At 32.2% G+C, this 23,040-nt stretch overlaps 2 protein-coding genes and 1 pseudogene across 2 annotated transcripts; 1 reads left to right on the forward strand and 2 right to left on the reverse strand.

Annotated features, from left to right (window-relative positions):
• Positions 1–1,006: 1,006 nt before the first annotated feature.
• LOC114368302 (protein MAIN-LIKE 2-like) lies at positions 1,007–2,251 on the reverse strand. The gene is made up of 3 exons (XM_028325616.1): positions 2,165–2,251; positions 1,356–2,015; positions 1,007–1,264 (listed from the first exon to the last, which is right to left on the reverse strand). Exons 1-3 carry the CDS (start codon positions 2,249–2,251, stop codon positions 1,007–1,009), a joined length of 1,005 nt encoding a protein of 334 aa, XP_028181417.1.
• Positions 2,252–5,257: 3,006 nt separating this feature from the next.
• On the forward strand, positions 5,258–9,430 carry LOC114367029 (metal tolerance protein 10-like). The gene is made up of 6 exons (XM_028324105.1): positions 5,258–5,466; positions 5,576–5,688; positions 5,978–6,223; positions 7,317–7,397; positions 7,903–8,133; positions 8,706–9,430. The coding sequence occupies exons 1-6, from the start codon at positions 5,283–5,285 to the stop codon at positions 9,051–9,053; spliced, it is 1,203 nt and encodes a 400-aa protein (XP_028179906.1). The 5' UTR covers positions 5,258–5,282; the 3' UTR covers positions 9,054–9,430.
• Positions 9,431–11,412: 1,982 nt separating this feature from the next.
• Positions 11,413–22,747, reverse strand: LOC114368303 (annotated as a pseudogene).
• Positions 22,748–23,040: the final 293 nt, after the last annotated feature.

The following is a 23,040-nucleotide window of genomic DNA, read 5'->3' on the forward strand; positions in this document are numbered from 1 at the left end:
ACTATGCAAATAATCAGATTAGAAAAAGGAAAATTATCAAACGATATATTGTTTTTGTGGATTAAGGGGTCAAGGCAAATCATCTACTACTTAAGGTGTATTTATTACTTAGGGGTCAGGGTTTTATGGTTAAGGGTTTTTATTTAGGGTTATTTGATTAATTAATATGGATTAGAGTTTAGGGTTTTAGTGTTAACAATTTATGTATGTAAGGTTGAGGGATTAATTAATTTGGTTTAGGGTTTAACATATTCTAGTTAGGTCAATAATTTAATATTTGCATACTACATAAATGAAAAATAAATAAATAGCTTGACAAATAACAACAAATGATAAACATCATACTTCTTGTAAAACTTAAAACAATTCTAAGAATCTTCATGCATCCGGCGTATGTCACCTTCGTCTTGATCGAACATAAACATTCCATTGCTCAACCACACCCTTGGCGATTCTCAGGCACTACTCAATCACAATGTATGCTTTAGTTCTAGTAGTAACTATCCTCATGTTGATCAAGCATTCCAACCTTTCTGCTATCCATTGGCAAACCTCCTACGACATTGACAACAAGGTAAAAGGTAAGCATTTAATGCATGACACATAAAATGAATAACAATGAGTGAATTCAAAATATATTATACCATTATATGTCGAGGCATGTTTACATCAGTAGGTGCAGGTGCAAGTGCTTCTGGCATAGTCGCTGCGGCAAACGACTGCTAAGGAGGATCTGGTTCAATAAATGTATCATCATGCACTACGGGTGGATGTCTAGGAGGATCCCCAGGTTTTGTCGGACTCATGAAGGGGTGAGATATCATGTAGAATCACTCCATGTAATCTGTTGCACACTGTCCAAGAGCAACACAAATCTTACCCACCGGTGCAAGGTATTCAAAGAACTACATCCATCTATCGTCAATCTCCTTTATAGATAAAGATGAGGAGTAGATCGTGGAGGAATGGTCTGCATATAACCAAACTGTCGCACAACCCTTTTTGGTCATTGTATCACAATAGATTGACCCCATCTGATTTGTCCAAAAAATAAGGAGATCAACTCAAATTCTCTGAATGCATGGTGGTCACCATAAGGAATCCAACACACAGTGCCGGACATCAATCTATCCAACCACTTATGATACGTTGACACCGGTAATGCCTTCCCAAACTTCCAACAACAACCACGTGGTTTCTTTTCATGATAATCCTCATCAGCAACACACAAAGCAACAGTAGGAAAATACTTGTAGATCCAACACTACACATTTAAAAAACAAAATAAAATCAAATCAATAGTCAATATAAACTACAAAACTAATAATTAAAGTGTTAAAAGAAATTATAAATACATGTAGCAGTGTGATATATCCTACAAGTTGCTTGACAGTTTTCTTTGACGCATCATTCAAATTCTCATACATATGGACCAGTGCAGCCGCTCCCCATGAGTAGCTTCCAATTTGGCCGAGGTCACGAAATGCATACAAGAATATCACAGGCACGTGTGTGACACTCTTGTTAGAAAACAATGTGCAACCTACTAGATACAAAAGATATGCTCGAGCTGCTACGGTCCACTGTCCCGGATCACATTTGCTACGATAAATGTCTCGTAGCCAGGCTAGGCAAAAATATGCCCCATGGCATTGAAATGTGTCATCTTTTGCTTCTTGTGTACTGACTTTAAGCAACTCAACTAACAAGTCCATGGCTTGGTCTACATGAAGAGCATTAAAGGTATGGAAGGCGCCTGTAATGGGCAAGTGTAGGAACGATGCCACATCATTGAGCGTGATAGTGACCTCTCCTACCAAAAGATGGAAACTACTAGTTTCCTTATGCCACTTATCCGCAAAAGCAAATATAAGTCCCATGTCACCAGTGTCCAAGGAACATGAAATTAGATGACTTAATCCTGTGGCAACCACTATGCCTTCAATCTCTAGAGCAGACCTTCCAAATTTTTGTACTTTCCTTACATGAGAGGACAACTTCAACTCAGGACGTTCCTGAAAAAAATATATTAATCACTTCAAGTTAAATGAAAAATAGTTATGAAAATATTATATAATTCAAGAAATAAGTATCTCTTCTGCCCAAACTGTGGCTGCCACATGATGAATATATTCCGTCAAAATTGATGTATCGTGGGGCCCACTTGGAAAACCCTGGGCATTAGCACGTACATCATCAGTAACTGCCTCTTGAGGCTACTCATGAACCTCGTCAGCTGCATGATCCACATGCTCAACATCCTCAGCAACAAGTGCAGCTGCCCATTGTCTACGTGCAGATGATGTTGGCCTTCGACATCCACAATGCGTACAAATATAATTAAATTTCTTATATTTTAAAAATAAATAAATAACAATAATATTCATACATGTTAGACAAGTGGTCTCAGATATCTTAAGAAGGGGGGGGGGGGCTTGAATTAAGATATCACAAACTTTTCCTAGTTAAAAAAAAAAATTCTATTTTGATTTTAACCCAAAACCCAAGATTCCTTTCAAAATGAATTCCTAAATAATTATGCAAATTAAACTTACTGAATAGAAGCAATATACAATAATAAATAAAGGAGTTTATGGGAAGAGAAAATGCAAACTCAGATTTATACTGGTTCGGCCACACCCTTGTGCCTACGTCCAATCCCCAAGCAACCTGCTTGAGAGTTCCACTATCTTGCAAAAGCCCTTTACAAGTTCTAAACCACACAAAGACAACCATTTCTTTGTGTTCAGATTGCTTTACAACAAGAGACCATCGGTCTCTCAATCCCTTTTCAGAAATAAGATGAAGAGAAAAAGAAATGTCTCTTGAAATAGATAGATTGAACAATGGAACACTCAAGATAATTCCTTATTGAATTGCAAGTGTATTGGCCAAGGAATTTTTTAAGAGGATAAGATAATTTTGCTTTTGAGAGGATAAGACCTTTTTGTTCTGAAAAACTTTGAACAAATTCGTGTTCCAAGTCACATATAAATAGACCTTTGATGGCCATTAAAAAATCATTTGAACAGATGTGACTCTTGGAAATTATTTTCTGAAATTCTCCTCTGGTAATCGATTAACATATTTGTGTAATCGATTACAGGCTTTAAAATTTGAATCAAAACGTTCAATAACTGTTGGTAATCGATTACCATCCATGTGTAATCAATTACACATTATAAATTTTGAATTCAAATTTCTAATGACTGTTGTAAACATTTTCAGTAGTTGGTAATCGATTACAATCCTCATGTACAATCGATTACATGCCTTCAAAAATTATTTTAAAAACGTTTCAGGAAGTGTTTTGACCACTGGTAATCGATTACATCCTCTGGTAATCAATTATCAGAGAGTAAATCTCTTGTAAAAACATTTTTGCTTAAATTTATTGGCCAAACCTCTTGCTGTTTCAACTTGGAATTGCCTTCCTAAATCACTAGAGATCTTCTTGATGATGTATCTTGAATTTCTTGGATTTTTGTCTTGAATTAAACTTGAGAAGTGCATGATCACATGACATCATCAAAACATCAAAGTCAAAGTCTTTGCTTCTACAATACATTCATTTTTAAATAAACAAAATTCTTAAATTATTTATTTATTGAATAAATTAATTCTTAAAAACCAACTTAAAAAATATAATTAATTAAATAAAAAAACATTAGAAATATACAAAATGTTTATCTATAAATTAATAGCATAAAAACAAAAATATTAATTTATTTTTAAATAAGAAAAATTTATTGTATTCTAATTTTATTAATTAATAAATTAAAAAAGATTATATGAATTGGAAATCCGTATAATTTCATAGGGATTGAAAATCCATATAATTCGTATGGATTGACAATCCGTATGCATTATACGGATTTCGTATGCATTATACAGATTTCAAATCTGTATAAATGCCAATGCCAAAGTAACAAGTATAAATGCCCGTGGAGAATGAAGAAGAGGGGCGCAGATGGAAGGAGTTACGACGAAGGCGACGTCGACAGTTGGGGTAGTGACAATCACTGGTGGCACGACGCAGAAGAAGTAGAGAATGAAGAAGAGGGAAGTAGAACAACATAGGAGACGAGAAGAGAGGGAGAACCCTTTTTAAAATTTTAATTGAAGAGTAATTTAGCCACTTCACCTAAAATATTAGGTGCACTAACAATTATTCTGGGTGCACAAAGAAAATCCCTTGAGGAAATTGGGAGCGGGTTCCTTCACAGCCACATAAAAGATTCCATTTCCTCTTTTCTACCAACACCCTCTAAACATGAAATCATCTTACCTTAGCATGCTTTTTTTTTTTTTTACGACGAATAGAGATCGAGTTATAACATTCCTTAAAAATCAACAATTTATACGTAACAGTTTTTATAGTTTATTATATTAGCGATGCTTAAAAAAATTTATGAATAAAGAGATGCAGGAAATGCATGAAATCCACGAACGGAAATATGGAAGGATAATATTATTTTTAAAAATAAATAATAATTAAAAATTAAAAATATAAAGTGATTTGACAGAAATCACGATTCGTGCATTGTTTGCATTTTGCAAAACGTTATTCGTACCAATTACCATTTTTTTATTATGTACGTACTTACGTTTTTTATAATAGTGGTGAGTTTAATTTTTCAATCAATAGTTATGACTTTGCACTTTATTTTTTAAAATATCACTATTGCTTAGAGGAACCAACTAGTTTTATTTATCATAAAAATGTAAATAGATAATTTTATTTTAGGAAATTAAAACAAAAAAAACTGATCAATTTATGCACCAAATAAAAAACTTGATTCCAATAGGTCCATTTCAATCTAATTAATTAGCTGAGTTTAGGATGCTTCCTACTAACTAGGAGAAAAAACTAGTTTAGCTACAAAGAAAGCACCGAATTGATAGTGCTTATTTCCTTTTAATTAAGTAAAAGTTGATTCTTCTTAACCACAAATAAAATATGGAAGCTTGAAATGTGAACATTGAACACTAAGCATATTCCCAAGATGAATTCCGTTCATATTAGCAAATATTACATCATCTCATTAAATTAGTTCTTTATAATACATGACATAGTAGACGGACTAAGATATGGTTCATGCCAGAACAATAATCAAGCATTGTCCATGCTTTCTTAAGTTAATTAAATTAAATTATTCTTCCCGCGGCCATCACCAAGTTTTAATATTCCATATTACCTACTATAGTAACCACTCCACTTGCTCTAGTTATTATATATAGCGCACACACACACAAATGCTTAGAACTCAAGCATAGCAAAGATGGGAACTGAACTTAGAACCGATTCCACTGACTATAGAACCGAGCTTCTTTCACCAACAATAGCAGTAGAGAATGTGTCTATGGCTAGGCAACCTTCATGGAGGATCAACATGGAAGAACATCGGTTACCAGAAAGGCGAATGGAGTCTCATTTTGGCTTTGGATTCTTCATAAATACACTAAGTATATTATAAATTGAGCATATTTAAATTTTTTTATAATTATTTTCCAACTTTTTTTTTTTTGAAAAATTGCATTTTTCTAAAATGAAATTTGCATTTTTATATCTCAGAGAGGCAAAGGAAACTTGCTGAGTACTACAAGAGGCAAGAAAGGCTTCTTAAAGGCTACCAAGAAGTGGATTCATACACTGACTTGGGCATGATACCAGGAAATTTAACAGAGGTTTTGAGAAGAAAAATTTACTCATTTTCTGACTACCTTTTTATGTTTATAATTATTTTATATACTTTAGGTGCTGTTTGTAATGTTCTCCAATCAAAATTGGAGTTCTACCTCAGTAATCCACATAATAAAGATTTTCATTTAAGAGTTATATACAAATCACCAAGGTAAAACTTAAATTCTGATGGGAGAACAGCAAAAACAATACTCAGATACTGTATCTAAGTGTTGTCCTTATTTAAAGTGATTTTTGTATGCATATATGAATGGGAAGCTTAATTTTGATTAGGATGAGATGAAGGAACTTGAAAGGAGTGAGAGGGTGGCAATTTATGCATCCAACATAGGGAACATGGTGCTATTTGTGGCAAAAGTGTATGCTTCCATTGAGAGTAGATCCCTGGCTGTTATTGCATCAACTCTGGACTCACTCTTGGATCTCTTGTCAGGATTCATACTTTGGTTCACTGCTCATGCTATGAGCAAACCAAATCAACACAAATACCCCATTGGCAAGAACCGGATGCAACCTGTGGTAATTGCTTCTTTCATTTAGAAACATATTGGTTCCTCAACGAATTTAAGAATTGAGTCATTAATTAATTGAATTTTTAGCTTCATGACTGTCCCTCTATATAATTCATTAAAAATTATCCATGGTATTCTCTCTCCGATTGTTTCTTAGAAAAAGCAAATTTGTCATACGTGGATTTTAATACACATTTCAATCTCTAAATTTGTCATTAACATTATTAGATTAAATTTTCATATGTATATACACAAAGTAATTTATTTGAGCTCATTTGGAATCTCAACTTTTTCATCAGTTCAATATATTGCGTTGGTGTTTTATTAATATATTCATTATTTTTTGTTTATGATGCATAATACAGTCATTCTTATTATTACTAATACGTGCATAATTAGTTCAACTTATTTCAAAGAAATAATTACTTAATTTTGATAACTTGTTAAAAAAAATTATAAAGTAAACAATTATTTCTTCAAATACAAGCATTATAAAACATGTAAGTAATGTATCTTTACTATTATATATCTGTTCAACACGTGATATTAAATTACTCTGTTATATAGTAATGCAAAACGAATTTATTTTCCAAAGAAATATATTGTTATTTGGTGGACTAAGCTATAGCTGTCACATAAAAAAGGAAAAAAAATTATTATATCTACAGATAGATTATAAGGCGAATATTACAGAAGCCCATCCAAATGAGATTATTCCTATTTTTAAGGAAATTTACAAAAATACCAGCGGGTAGGCAACAAAGCCCTCACGGCTTGACATGTAAATATGTCATAATGTTTTACAGGTTTATGATATCTATAGTAGATTACTTAATTTGTAATTTCATTTTTTATTTAAAAACTACAGATTGTTTGTTGAAATCACATTTTTAAAGAAAAACTTAAAAGTTAACATGAAAAATATAAATAAATTTGACACTGAATTGCATTATTAGAATGTCAAAAATTAGTTTAAAACACGTACTACAGAAACTAACTAAAAAAAAGCGCTGAAATGGCATGCTCTGGTTATTTGACAGATATTTTTTCACCAATATTTTTCACTTTTTTACCTTTGTGTGTGCAAATTACTTTGACAGGGTATAGTTGTGTTCGCATCAGTCATGGCAACTCTCGGATTACAAATATTATTTGAATCAGGAAGGGAAATCATCACAAAGGTATAAATGTAAATTACAGCAAATTGAATACATGTTTGAACAAGATTAAATGACTTATATTTTATCTTGATAAATCAAAATTAAACTCCATTAAAATTTAATTCATTAATCTTAATTAACAGTTCTAATTATCTGACTGCATAAATGCATATCTTATACTCCGCAAAACAATTGACTTAGTGAATCAGGATTTTGTAAAGCATATCTTATGCCCCACAAAACAAAGAAGATTAGCGAATCTAAATAATTATTATTAATTGATAGACTCTCCATGTTAAATATGTACTAATCTTTAAGGAAGTGATTGAATAAATAGTTAATGTGTAAAAGTTAAGATTGAATTATACGGATATTATTCAAGTTTGATCTTTAACGAAAATAATTTTTTGTCAGACTTTTTTTTATCTTTTAATTGAATTCTAAATTAATTAAAATTCTTTTTCTATAATGTACCGGAAAGTTAAAATAAAAATTATGTACTAATCTCTGCTTCATTTATTGACAGACTCAACCTGATAGGGATCCAGTGAAGGAAAAGTGGATGATAGGGATTATGGTCACAGCCACATTGGTAAAAGTTATGCTCATGACTTACTGTCGCAGGTTCAAGAATGAAATAGTGAGGGCCTATGCTCAGGACCATTTCTTCGATGTCATTACAAACTCTATTGGTCTAGCAACTGCAGTTCTAGCCATCAAATTCTACTGGTGGCTTGACCCTGTTGGGGCCATCCTGGTATGTCCTTAATTTAACATTTATTACATAGTACATTTATGTTTGGTTTTGTTTAATTTTTATTTAATCACACAAATAAGGTTTATATACATTTATATATGTGAAACAGCTGACACATTGCATTGCTTTTTATAGACTCTTAAATTGGCTCTTGAAATTTTAATCTTTACTTTTCACCCAAATAATTTGTACTTGATTCTTCATCATGAGAGACTAAAAGTATGTGATTTTGTAATTTTTAAGGATTAAAATTAATTATCTTTTAAATAAAATTATTTAAAGAAAAATACTAATCACATACTCTTTTTAACGCATTCTTTCTAATACATATTCTACTATTACTACAAAATCAAATAGGATCGTTCAACGATATGAAAGATCCACCAAAATTTTAAATTTCAGTTAACAGTCAACACAGTAAATAATGTGTTCAAAATAGTTTGTTAGAGATTCTGTTGCAGGTAGCTTTTCTCATATTTAAAAAATGTTACATTTTATTGTCCTAAAAATATATATTATATAAGCCTATAATGATGCAAAGTAATAACAGAAATTAGCAATTACATTTGCAGATAGCTTTATATACAATCAGCAACTGGGCAAAAACGGTGATGGAGAATGTGTGGTCATTGATTGGCAAAACAGCCCCAGCAGAATACCTAGCAAAGCTAACATATCTTTGTTGGAACCATCACAAGGAGATCAAGCACATCGACACAGTGAGAGCCTACACCTTTGGGTCCAATTACTTTGTGGAAGTAGACATTGTGGTGTCTGAAGAAATGTCACTTAGTCAAGCACATGATATTGGAGAGACACTTCAAGATAAGCTTGAAAAGCTACCCGAAATTGAGAGGGCCTTCGTTCACATGGATTTGAACACAACTCATAAGCTGGAGCATAAGACAAAGGTGGGATAAATCATGTTAAAGATTAGTCATTGTTCGACAAAATTACTTCGGTCTAATACCATGATAAAGAAAAAAGAAAAAGACAAAGATGGGATAGAAAAAGCCAAAAAATTGGTAGGCAATGTTTTAAGGGTGTGGTTATTATTACTATGGATTTCGCTAGCATATATAAATATTATGTTGTGTTTATTAATTGGGGATTATTGTCCTCTTGTGAAGTTTCTACCAAAAATACAAATTGGGTTGACTGGATTTAGCTTGGATATTCAATCTCGGGTAGGCATGGGTAACCGAGATATAGGAGAGTGACCTAACCATATCATATAATTATAATATTCTACTATTATAATCGGATATGCATAAATAGCAGGAGTGATATATAATTATAATATTCACTTTGGGTATAGTTATATTAATCATGGAATATGTTCTTTTCATTAAATAAATTTCACAGATTTTTCTCTCTCTTTTCATTTTAGTGATTAAAGTTGAGACATTCATTTGTTCTTTTCCTTTATTAATAGGTTTATTTAGGGCGTTTGGAAAAACAAAAAAAATATTACAAGCTAGTGATTAAAATTCAATAAATTACTTGTGTTTGAATATATATTTCATAAGCGCTTACAAATTTTTGAAATATTTGGATGCATTACTACATAAGCACTTATATAAGATGTCTCATTTTAAAAGTAAAAAAAAAATAAATCATGATTGAAATAAATTAAAAGATTAATACACATGATGAATTCAATAATAAATTACTATTTGTATGACTTTTACAATATATATGTAAAAGTAAAATCTTATATCAAACATAGTGATTATAATTAGATGACTATATATGTAAAATTATTTTAAAAAGTATATACTGTTTTTCTCTATAATAATAATCCTTAGCAAAAATAGTGATAATTTGATAACAAGGTATAATAATATCCATCCTCTAATAATAACTGAGTAGGAAAATAATGGTTTAATTACTTAGTTAAGATTAGGAAAGAGTCTTAATCCTAACTTGTGTCTCACCTAGCAAGACACGATCTGGTTTCTCGCTTCAGATAGCCTCCGACACATGCATCTGTTGGAAACATAACAGAGATTCGTCTCGTGGACCACAATGCACTATTGGAACTTCCACCATAATTCCCAAATATAACAAATCCTATATTTAAACACACACAAATTCAAAAACATAAAACGTAAAGGTAGACAAAACTAAAAATAATAATTCCCTATACTGTATTATAATAATTTATTTCTACAACATACTAGAGAACTAAAAAAGGGGATAACAAAACATAAAAAAATACAAAAATATAATATCAACTATGTTTTTTCCAATAGATTTTCATAGAAAAATAAAAACTTACCAAAGAATATAAAAAAGTTTCATACATCTTTCTAGAGCATAAACAAAAATAAAAAATTATTAAAACATAAAAAACAACAAATTTCCTAATAAATTAAAAAATTAAGCAATAAAAAATAAAGAAATATTTTCCTACTACATTTTCCTACTAAAATATCAACAAATAAAACATAAAAAAGATAAAAAAAAGGAGCTACCAAAATATAAAAAACCATAAAAAAATATAAAATAACTAAATTAGTATATACTGCATTTTAATCAAATTTAACAAATAAAACACAATAACAATATAAAAAATAAACACTAAAGGTACAACAAAACTCCCTACATCATACCAACTTTTTATTCCTCAAACGTACTTAAGAACTAAAAAAATTAATAAAACGTTAAAAAAACAAATGGCATAATAAATTATAAAAAATTCAGAAATAACAAAACAAATAAATATTTTCCTACTATATATAAAAAAACCAGAAAACATAATAAACGGAGCTAGCAAATAAAATTTAAAAATAAAACACGTGAAATATAAAAAATAAACACTACAAAATTAACAAGTGGCCTAATAAATTAAATTTACTTTGCAACCTCATACGCATCAAGAAAAACCAACGCGACAATAAAGCACTTGGAAAACCCATATTCTACTAGTTTGCATTATCATGAACTTTATGCATATTTTGGAGAACCTTAATACCCTTTGATTATATAAATAACTGCACTTAGAATTCTAAAAATTCTCAATACCTATTAATATAAAATAATCTAAATTCTATTCTTGAGGGGATTTATCACCGAGAGGCTAGAACTTATCATCATCTATTATGGAAGTGTTTAATTTCATTCTTGTAAGTTAGATAACCTTTAATAAAATTAAGAAGAATAGAAACATCCAATATTTAAAAACAAATTTTATTTGTCAAATTTATTCAAAACATTGCTACATATAAGAGGTCAAACGATCATTATTCCGAAAATTCTAACACATCCTAAGATCTACTATTTCTTGGCTATAGATTCACAAACTATTTCTAAAGCAAGGTTGTTTTGATCTTGTGGCACCCTGCATCTAGTAGGTTCAAGCATTCTCTGTGAAACCTGAACAGAGCAACTTTATTTGCCCAGACAACTCTACCAAAAAAAAGAAAAAAATCCAAAGAAATAAGTTAGATTTTCCATTACTTTTTAACCCTTTAATTTATCATGAAAACTAAAAAGAAAATGACAATATTATATTAGTAAATTACCTTGCTCTGGATGGATAAAGCATTGGGAGATCCACATTCATCTTCGGGCACAGCAAAGCTTGCAAATTTAATTTTAGAGATGACTTGCTCTTCATAGCATGATAATTCTAGCATGTTTCCTTCATATGAATTTGCACAAATTTTGTCAACAGTTACCGTGACAAATTTAACCTCATTGGGGTGACCTTCAAACTCTTCAAACAATACCAATGTGTTTTGATTATCTTCACGAATGAATGAGCATGGTAAATGATACCTAAAAATGAAGTAATCAATGTTTAATATACATTTCATTTCCATAGATACATTTTAAAAGTCATATTACAATTTTTTTATATTACTATCTTTGGGTAGGTCTTCCACACTTTCTGATGCATTTGTCTGAACCATATGATCCTCGATAATTACAAGTAGAAATGCAACCATTCTCATCCGCATAAGAGCCTGTCCAATACCTACCAATGTTGTTACCATTTACCTAGGCTTGGCCCTTTTTTAACCCTTTCAAATTCACCACGACAAGATCAATTCCCTTAGGACTCTTGAATAAGGCCTACAAGAAAATGATGTAATATAGTATAATTCAACTTGTGTTTTTTAAATGTTTTCATACTACACAAAATTTATAAACATTTGTTAATGTGGAAAGAGACAATTAATTACAAAATATATCAACATGAAACCCATTTTATTTGTTCTTTACTCAACTTGAGAATAGTACAATACTATATGAAATACATTTAAGCAAACAAAAGAGACAATACTTATACCTTATACCAAACAAATACTCTATAAGTTGGAAGACCATTTGTGTTCCATCCTTTATTGTTTTCTGGATTGTATAGTTTCACAATCTCACCATGTAATCCCACCTTATAATTCAATGTATTATTGGTGATATCCTTGACTACCTCAGTGTTATTCTTTAGTGCTACTAATTGAACTGGACCATAAACACCAACTGACACATTGGAGAAGTGGGCACCATAGTTCTATTTCATTGAAGAGATCAATATTATTAGTTGTCAAACCAACATGAATACTAGCTAACATAAAATAATGTCTTTATGAACTATCAAGTGTGTGTTTGTTACTTACAGGTAAACCAATAGTGCCACTAAGTAGACTTATCTCATTCGTGCCTTTCTTCAACTTGATCTTTGCCTCATAGGTGAATGAATATTGTCTATTTTGACTATATTGGTAACCTAGGGGGTACATGCATGAAAGGAAGAACATGAGACTTCAATTTTGAAAATTTTTAAACTATAAAAAAGAGGTGTGTAGGAAATTTTATAGTTATGACTCACATGCTTGTGCTCCATTAACAAATACATGAAGCACATGCCCATTGGTGTTCACTCTTAGCTTGGACCAAATAGGGTCACTTTCACTAATGTCAACATGGGCAAAATTTTTGTGACGCGGGTTAGAAGGTACTAATTAATACACCTAAATAAAAAATAAAAGTTTGAGGAAACAAAAAAGAGTTATATCCTTGTGATGTACCATAAGTAATCACTCGTATCATTTGTGACAACCTTTTGAATCAAAAGTTGAACAAACTTACGAGAAATTGAACCAATGACTTAGTCATCTTTCATCTGCACATGGGGCTCATGCATCCATTGCCAATTCAATGTTAACTGTGGCTCTTCTTCATTATCTGCTTCGTTATCTTTCATGACCATTATGGACGTTTGAGCATTGACCTGATTTCATATTATTTATTTAATTAGTATTTTACTCATACAATCTCTAACTTATTTATTGTTTGCTTCTCATGTAACAAAGACAAAACACTTCTTCAAAAAGTAATCACATAAAAGAACAACCTTTGTAGTGTTGTAAACTTCATTAACACAATCGGGGTAAGATAGACACAGACCACACAGGAATAATATATTGAGTGCTTTGGAACATAATAGTAGCATCATTTGATGAATTTGCATTTCAAAGAAAGCAAGCTGATTTTCAAGAATAATTGTAAATTATGGCCTGTAAAAACAATCAATCTGAAATCAATTGTAATCAAATAACATAAATAACACAATATAAGCTTAATTTACAACATATAGACTCTAAGTTGTGTTAGGAATTTTAAAATTCCTAATTAATTAATATGGACTACATATTATATTATAACATTTATATTAATTATTTACATTTAGATGGGTTCAATATAAAGTGATCTAATTCAATGAGCCCATTAGACTGCCAACAGAAAATTGATATGGGCTTAATGAGCGGAAACCAGTTTGGCCCATTAGGGATAATAGGAACCCTAATAGGTTAAAACTTAAGGCATGATTATGGTCCCCAAGACACCAAATCAAGAAATAGTTTCTCCTCTCCCCATCTGAAGAGAAAACGAAGGTCCCATAAGGATGAAAGTGATTTGGTTGAGGAAGGTCATTAAATCAATTGTTCATGACCATTGTAAGATTTCGCTGCATGTTGATTAAACTCTATAGATCCAGGTATTCCTTAAAACCTCTTGATAATCTGACGTAATGTGATTTGATGCTTATTTGGTATTTGATAATGTTTATTAAAAATTTCGAACAAGTGGTATCAGAGCCACCATTACTGTTAGATTATTGGGATTTAAAGTTGTTTGATATGTATTATGTATGGATCATTTTAGTTGTATGAATCCTAATTTTATTTTGGGGAGAAACTATTTCGATCAATAAAATTGTAAAACCCGTAAAATTTTGTGTCATGGTCGTAAAATTTTTTTTAAGATGAATAAAAGGCCTGTGCATTTGACTTACAGGTTTGTACACAGTTTGTGCTTATGTTGCGTGTGCTCACATATTATTCTATTTGGGATAAAGGTTCTATGTATCTGGCGTTGGTTTTCTTGAACAATATATATTTCGTGAGCAAGAATTTTTTTTTTGTTTTATACATATAAGGTTTACTAAAACTCTTTATGTCAAATACAAAGTCACAGGGACTTATATTTTTATATAAGGTCATTGTGTGCGATTTGTGAATCTATATGTATGCCATTATCATGATGTTTTGTACGTGACACAAATATATATATATATATATATATATATATATATATATTGTTTATATGAATCAGTAATAAAGCAATGGTCCTTTGTCTTATATGAATAATTTATTGTTTTTTTGCCAACTATTTTTCTTTCATGAATCGGTGATAGGATGATAGTTTATGATATTCTTGTGGTTAGTATAAATTTGTGATAGTATCGTGGTATGTTCATTTTGGATGCGTAATTAGTTTACCATGATGTTGTTTTCAAATATTTATTGCTATCATAATTGGGTGCAAATTTAATCATTACGGATCCTTTCCATTTATTTGTATGTCTGATAATTTTAATTAAATTGATTGAACCATTATGTTGTCAAAGTAACCTCTATTGTGTAAATTGATTTAATTAAATTGCATGGATGTTAGTAAGGAATTATTTATGCGAATTGTGCTTGGCCCAAAGAAAGACACAATTTGACCAAATAATAACATACCTGCGATGATAAATATATGACAATTATAAAGTTTTTTTTCATGTGAATAATAATCGGTCCAAAGAAAGGCTATTATTTGACAGAACTAATTGTCAATATTTGATCATTGCGTTGATAGTATCAATTACAAATTAATTTCTCTGTCCCAAGACTGGAATTAATGTTATGCTGGGTATCTTGTGATGGATCTGTTATGGGAAATATTTGCGTGTCTTGTTATATATACTTTATATGACTTGCTTGATTATTTGTGAACATGTTATTAGTTTTTGTTCTCACTTTAGTTAATATTGCTAGTGCTGCAAATGTTACTGCCCAAGTGAATTCTATCCCAATGCTGAATGGGACAAATTTTAAGGTCGGGAAGGAAGCCGTAAAAATTGTTCTTGGCTGTATGGATTTGGACTTGGCACTAAGGACGGAACAAACCATTTTCACTCCGGAAACCTCTAATGAGGTAAAAATTGAGAAGTGGGATCGGTCCAACTGAATGTGCCTTATGATCATGAAGCGCTCTATTCCAAAGGCATTTCGGGGCTCTATTTCTGAGGTTCAAAGTGCAAAAAAATTCCTTGAGGAAATTGAGCAATACTTTGCCAAAAATGAAAAAGCGGAGACGAGTAACCTTTTGGCTAAACTCATCTCCATAAAGTATAAAGGCAAAGGGAACATAAGGGAGTACATTATGGATATGTCCAATCTCACATCAAAACTCAAGTCACTTAAGTTAGAGCTTGGTGAAGACCTGCTCGTGCACTTGGTTTTGATCTCGCTTCGTGCACACTTTGGGCAATTCAAAGTGAGCTATAACACTCAGAAGGAAAAATGGTCCCTCAATGAGCTTATATCTCACTGTGCGCAAAAGAAGGAGAGGCTGCAGAGAGATAGAACTGAAAGTGCTCACTTGACTTCGACCTCTCAGAATAAGAAAAGGAAGAAGACTAAGGGTGATGCGGAAGGGACTTCTCAGCAAAAGAAATAGAAGAAGGATGAGGAATTTACCTATTACTTCTGCAAGAAGTCGGGACACATGAAGAAATAGTGATGGAAGCTTGCTTGTGGGGCTTCTATGGAGGCTGGATCTTTGAGCTTCAATGAGGTCCTTTAATGGTGATTTTCCACCATGGAGATGCAGCGGAAGACAAAGGAGAAGAGGTGAGAGGAGGCGCCATCCACTAGGGAATAAGCCATGGAAGAAGGAGCTTCACCACCAAGATGAGCCTTGGATAAGAAGCTTGGAGAGGATGCTTCAATGGAGGAAAAGAAAGAGGGAGAGAAAGAGAGAGGGGGGAGCATGAAATTGAAGGAAGAAAAAGGGAGAGAAGTTGAACTTTGAGTTGTGTCTCACAAGACTCTCATTCATCAAAGTTACAACAAGTGTTACACATGCTTCTATTTATAGACTAGGTAGCTTCCTTGAGAAGCTAGAGCTTAGCTACACACACCCCTCTAATAACTAATCTCACCTCCTTGAGAAGATTCCTAAAGAAGCTAGAGCTTAGCTACACACACCTCCTATAATAGCTAAGCTCACCCCCATGCCAAAATACATGAAAATATAAAAAAAGTCCCTACTACAAAGACTACTCAAAATGCCCTGAAATACAAGGCTAAAACCATATACTACTAGAATGACCAAAATACAAGGCCCAAAAGAAGGAAAAACCTATTCTAATATTTACAAAGAAGAGAGGACCCAACCTTGGTCCATGGGCTCAAAAATCTACCCTAGGGTTCATGAGAACCCCAAGGCCTTCTTTAGCAGCTTTAGCCCAATCCTCTTGGAGTCTTCTATCCAATACCCTTGGGGGGTAGGATTGCATCAAAGAGTGTCCCAAGTATGCCGCATGACGTGTGAAGAAAGGGTTGCCTGTGGAATCGACCGCCAAGTGATGATGAAAGGTTCATCTTTGTGGGTGATGGCAAGAAGGTTGCAGTGGAAGCTATTGGAACTTTTAGATTACAGTTAAAAACTGGATTTTATTTGAATTTATTTGAGACTTTTGTTGTACCGTCTTTTAGACGGAATTTGATTTCTATTTCTAATTTGGACAAATTTGGATTTTCTTGTTCATTTGGAAATAATAAAGTTAGACTCTACCAAAATTCAAATATGGTTGGTTCTGGTTCTTTAATTGATAATCTTTACATGCTTAATGTTGTTAGTTCCTATAATGAAATACTACAAATAAGTTCACGTGGTACAAAATGAAAGTTGAATGAGAATTCAGCCACCTTATGGCCTAAGCATTTAGGCCATATCTCTAAACAGAGAATTCAGAGACTTGTGTTGGATGAAATTCTTGACCCTTTGGATTTATCGGACTTTGAGGTCTGTGTTGAATGCATAAAGGGAAAACGAACAAACAAAAGGAAATTAGGTGCCGAAAGAACTAAAGACATCTTAGAACTAGTGCATACAGACATTTGTGGTCCTTTTCCTACAACTTCTTGGAATGGACAACAATATTTCATTACGTTCATAGATGACTTACTCTAGATATGGTTACCTATATTTGATACATGAGAAATCCCAATCCCTAGACGTTTTTAAGACTTTCAAGGCTAAGGTTAAACTTCAACTTGGAAAGAAAATTAAGGTTGTCAAATTTGACCATGGTAGTGAGTATATGGCAGATGTGATGGATCGGGAGAACAACGTCCAGGACCTTTTGCGCTTTTCCTTAAAGAGTGTGGAATTGTTCCACAATACACTATGCCGGGAAAACCTAGCATGAATGGTGTAGTAGCACGAAGAAACTGAACTCTTAAGGATATGGTGAGGAGTATGATTAGTCATTCCTCTTTGCCAGAGTCACTTTGGGGAGAATCCCTAAAGATCGCAGTTTACATCCGTAATAGGGTGCCAAGTATTAAACATTTGAACATTTGGGGTTGTCCGGCTGAGCACGACCTTATAGGCCACATGAAAGAAAGCTGGACTCAAGAACAATTAGCTGCTATTTTGTTGGCTATGTTGAACGCTCTCAGGGCTATGAATTTTACAATCCCACCTTAAGATCCTTTTTCGAGATGGAAAATGTGAGATTTCTTGAGGAAGTTGAGTTTGGGAAGAAAGAGAACATAAGGAATGTTGTCTTTGAGGAAGAACCTATTATTTATAGTGATCAAGTCCTCGTACCTATTACTATTTAAGACACAACTCTAGTAATAGAAGACAATGTTCAAATTATTGACATTGTTCCAGAACAAGACAACAATGAGGTTCTCCCTCAAATACCTTTAGAGCAACCTCAACAACCTCAAGAAGTGCTATTAAGGAGATCCATTAGAGAGAGGAGAAGTGCAATCTCAAATGATTATATTATATTTCTCCAAGAACATGAGGATGGCGTTGGTTTAATAGAGGATGATCCAATCAACTTCTGTCAAGCTATGCGCAGTTCTAACTCTAAAAAATGGATTGATGCCATGAAGGATGAGATCAAGTCTATGAAAGACAATGAAGTTTGGGATCTAGTCAAATTGCCTGAAGGTGTGAAACCTATTGGTTGTAAATGAATATTTAAAACCAAGAAGGATTCAAAGGGTAATATCGAGAGATATAAGGCTCGTCTAGTTACTGAAGGCTTTACTCAGAAGGAAGGCATTGACTATAAAGAAACCTTTTTTCTAGTATCTTCAAAGGATTCTTTTAGAACTATAATGGCACTGGTAGCTCATTTTGACTTAGAGTTACATCAGATGGATGTCAAGACTACGTTTCTAAATGGTGACATTGAAGAAAAGATTTATATGGTGCAACCAAAAAACTTTGTGTTAGGTGACTCAAAGTCCATGGTATGCAAACTAAAGATCCATCTATGGTCTTAAACAGGCTTCCCGTCAATGGTATTACAAGTTCCATCAAGTCATTACCTCAAATGGTTTCAAGGCAAATGTAGTTTATGATTGTGTATATCATAAGTTCAGTGGGAGTAAATACATATTCTTGGTATTATATGTCGATGATATACTTCTTGCTAGCAGAGATATAGGCTTCTTATAGTAGACCAAGAGATTTCTAATGAAAAATTTCGAAATGAAAGATCTTGGGGAAGCTTCTTTTGTGTTAGGTATTAAGAAACTACGAGATCGCTCTCAAGGTATCATAAGGTTGTCACAAGAGAGCTATATTGATAAAGTACTTGATAGATTAAGCACGAAAGATAGTAAGCCAAGAGATACCCCAATAGCTAAAGGAGACAAATTAAATCTCAAATAATGCCATAATAATGACCTTGAAAAAACTAAGATGCAGAAGATTCCCTATGCGCCAATAGTAGGAAGTCTGATGTATGCTTAAGTTTGTACTCGTCCCGACATAGCATTTGTCGTAGGAGTTCTGGACAGATACTTGAGTAATCTTGGATTGCAACGTTGGAAGGCAGTGAAACGCGTAATGCGTTACTTGAAGAGAACAAAAGGCTACATGCTCACTTATCAGAAGTCTAAATATTTAGAGATCATCAGGTACTAAGACTCTGATTTTGCTGGATGTCAAGACAGCACACGCTCCACTTCTGGATACATATATATGTTGGGTGGAGGAGCTATCTCTTGGAAGTCTGCTAAACAGACTCTATAGCTTCTTCAACCATGGCTGCGGAGTTCATTGCTTGTTTTGAGGCATCTAATCACGAGATATGGTTGTGAAACTTTGTCACTAGTTTGCGTGTGGATGATGGCATTGAAAGACCATTGAAAATTTAGTGACAATAACTCTGCAGTTCTTCACTCCAACAAAAATAGGAGTACAACCAAGTCAAAATTCATTGACATCAAGTTTTTGGTTGTGAAGGAAAGAGTTCAGAATAGGCAAATTTCCATAAAACATATAGGGACTGATTCCATGCTAGCTGACCCACTTACTAAAGGTTTGGTACCTAGAGTTTTTCATGAGCACACTGCTCATATGGGTGTAGTTCCTAACAGTACCTTAGTTTAGTGGGAGTCCCATTTATGTTTTATATCTTATGTTTTTCAGATATTTGTATTGTTTGGATTTTTTACAGAAATAAAGTTGATGTTTATCATTTTATTCTGAGCTTGTTTTGTGTGCAATATTTGTATTGCACTTTGGATTGATCTCTATAAAAGAATAAAGTTTGGACTAGTTGGAAATAAACATGATTAAGATCACATTGTATGTAATTTCCATGCCGCTTATCCATATTTGATCTATGTCATTGAGTATGAGTAACAGTGGTGATCGTTGTGGCTTAGTCACGCTGAATTGTGATGAAAACTGCAGTGGTTTCCTGTTGCTATATGAGATGAACCAGATTGTATAAAAGGAGCCTAAAAGTAAATAACATACGGTTGCGCGCCTAAAGAATTTTGTGATATAAATGTCTAAGGTTAATATGAAGCCCAAGTGGGAGATTGTTAGAAATTTTATAATTCCTAATTAATTAATATGGGCTACATATTATATTATAACATTTATATTAGTTATTTACATTTAGATGGGTTCAATATAAAGTGATATAATTCAATGAGCCCATTAGACTGCCAACAAAAAATTGATATGGGCTTAATGAGCAGAAACCAGTCTGGCCCATTAGGGAATAATGAGAACCCTAATAGGTTAAAACCTAAGGCATGGTTATGGTTCTCAAGACACCAAATCAAGAAACAATTTCTCCTCTCTCCATCTGAAGAGAAAACGAAGGTCCCATAAGGAAGAAGGTGATTTGGTTGAGAAAGGTCATTAAACCAATTGTTCGCAACCGCTATAAGATTCTGCTGCATGTTGATCAAGCTCTATGGATCCAGGTATCCCTTAAAACCTCTTGATAATCTGATGTAATGTGATTTGGTGCTCATTTGGTATTTGATAAGGTTTATTAAAAATTTCCAACAAGTTGAACACAAAAACTTACTGTCATTAGGTTTCCATAGTTAGTATGGTTTGTGGTTCCTTGAGTTAAGACATCTTCCATTGATTTTGGAAGCTCATTAAGTTGTTTAAGATGTCCCCACTTAGGTTGATTTATGTTACCTAACATTAAAAAATATTATATCATCAAACTAATAAATAATAGTTAAATAAAAAAATCATTTTTCATAATTACAAAAAGTATAGTATGCCTTACCATATTCATCTAAAGAAGCATCATAGTCATATGAAGTGCTTATATATGGTCCTCCTGGAGTTTGTCCAAAATTGGTACCTCTATGGTATTGTTATGAAAAAAAAAAAAGAATTACAACTTTAGTAATTAAAATGATTTAAAATTAATATAAAAAAACAAGACAATAATATTACCATATAATAGTTTTGGAATACGCCAACATATTGGAAAAATCGTGTAACTGCAAATGCAACATCCCGAGCAATTCTATGTGGAATTGGTCCTCCCCAATTCTTAAACCTAATTATTAAGAATTAAAAATTAATCACAAAAGATAAAAAAATAAAAATTGAAAATTAATGGAAATAACAAACTCACCAGCCAGTCCAATTCTCAGTCCACATCTTTGGCTTGCTTTTACTGTTAGGAGAAAATTGATCACAATACCAATCATTACATGTGTTAATCTAAGGCAACAAAAAAACAAAGTATATTAGCAATCATAATAAAATAATAACACTCAAAAGTATAATTATAAATTTTTTAATTTTCATTACAATGGGATCTGGAGCATCACTCTATTGACACATAACCCAAGGCACACCAATTTTGTAAGATTCAACTAGTTGAGAGCACCATTGCACATATTGTTTTCCATTTTCTCCATATTCACTCATAACGTTTCCTTATTCATTTTCAATCTATATTAGTACACCCAATCAAAGTATGTAGATATTAGAATATTTAACACCATCAATGCAATGATAAAAATTAGAGAAAAAAAAACTGGGAATACAATTTTGAAATGAAACCTGAGCAAGAATAATGGGTCCCCCTTGTGATGCAAAAAGATTTTCATGTCTCATCTTGTGCATTATGAAAGTTGTGAAGGTTTGCATCTCATTCTGCAATTAAATGTTTGACTATTAGATCTGGTTACTTTAAATACCAAAATTGAAAGAAAAATTCTAAGAATATTAATTAAGAAATAAAAATAACTATTAAAATTCAAGATGCTTCAATTGACTATAGCTTCATGTTATCATTATCCAATTTCAATATTGCCATGCACAACTACTCTTTTATTTTTGAATACAACATTGTCATTATCCTACAACAAGAATTAATATTTTATAAGACTAATGAAATTGTCATTATCCAATTAATGTTTCACAAGACTAATATGTGAGCAAGCTTTAACACCTACATTTACTATGCTTCAAAAGCAATATATATAAAAGCATTGAGTCAATGCTATCAATACCCTTTTTATTTTGGTACAATATAAACACCTTTTATATATACATATAGAGACATTTATTAATTAAAAACTAAATATTTATTATACAGGAAAACACAAATTATTTATTACAATTAATTTTTAAGTAGTTAAAAAAATTAACAAGATTTATTAAACGATAATATGTAAAGAACTAATCTAAAACAACTTATCTAAATAATGACCTACCATTCACCACGTACATATGGACCAATGCAAAGCATGGCATAAAGTCCTTCCTTTTGAATGGTTTTAATAAATTTGACGAGATCCAAATTTCCAGAAAAATCATACTGAAAATATAGAAATTAAAATAAATAAAATTAATACCAAAAGCGAAATATGTAGTATGAACATGAACAAAACAAATTATTAGAATAAAAAAACCTATCGGGATTGAGGCTCATGAGCATTTCAAAAAACATATGTTTCAAGTACGTCAAGTCCACCTTCTTTTGCTTTATTAATCAAAGAAGGTCACATTTGTCATAAATAATTGAATAAAAGTATAATTAAA

The sequence above is a fragment of the Glycine soja genome, chromosome 9 (genome assembly GCF_004193775.1).
Source record: "Glycine soja cultivar W05 chromosome 9, ASM419377v2, whole genome shotgun sequence".
Classification (NCBI taxonomy): Eukaryota; Viridiplantae; Streptophyta; class Magnoliopsida; order Fabales; family Fabaceae; genus Glycine; species Glycine soja.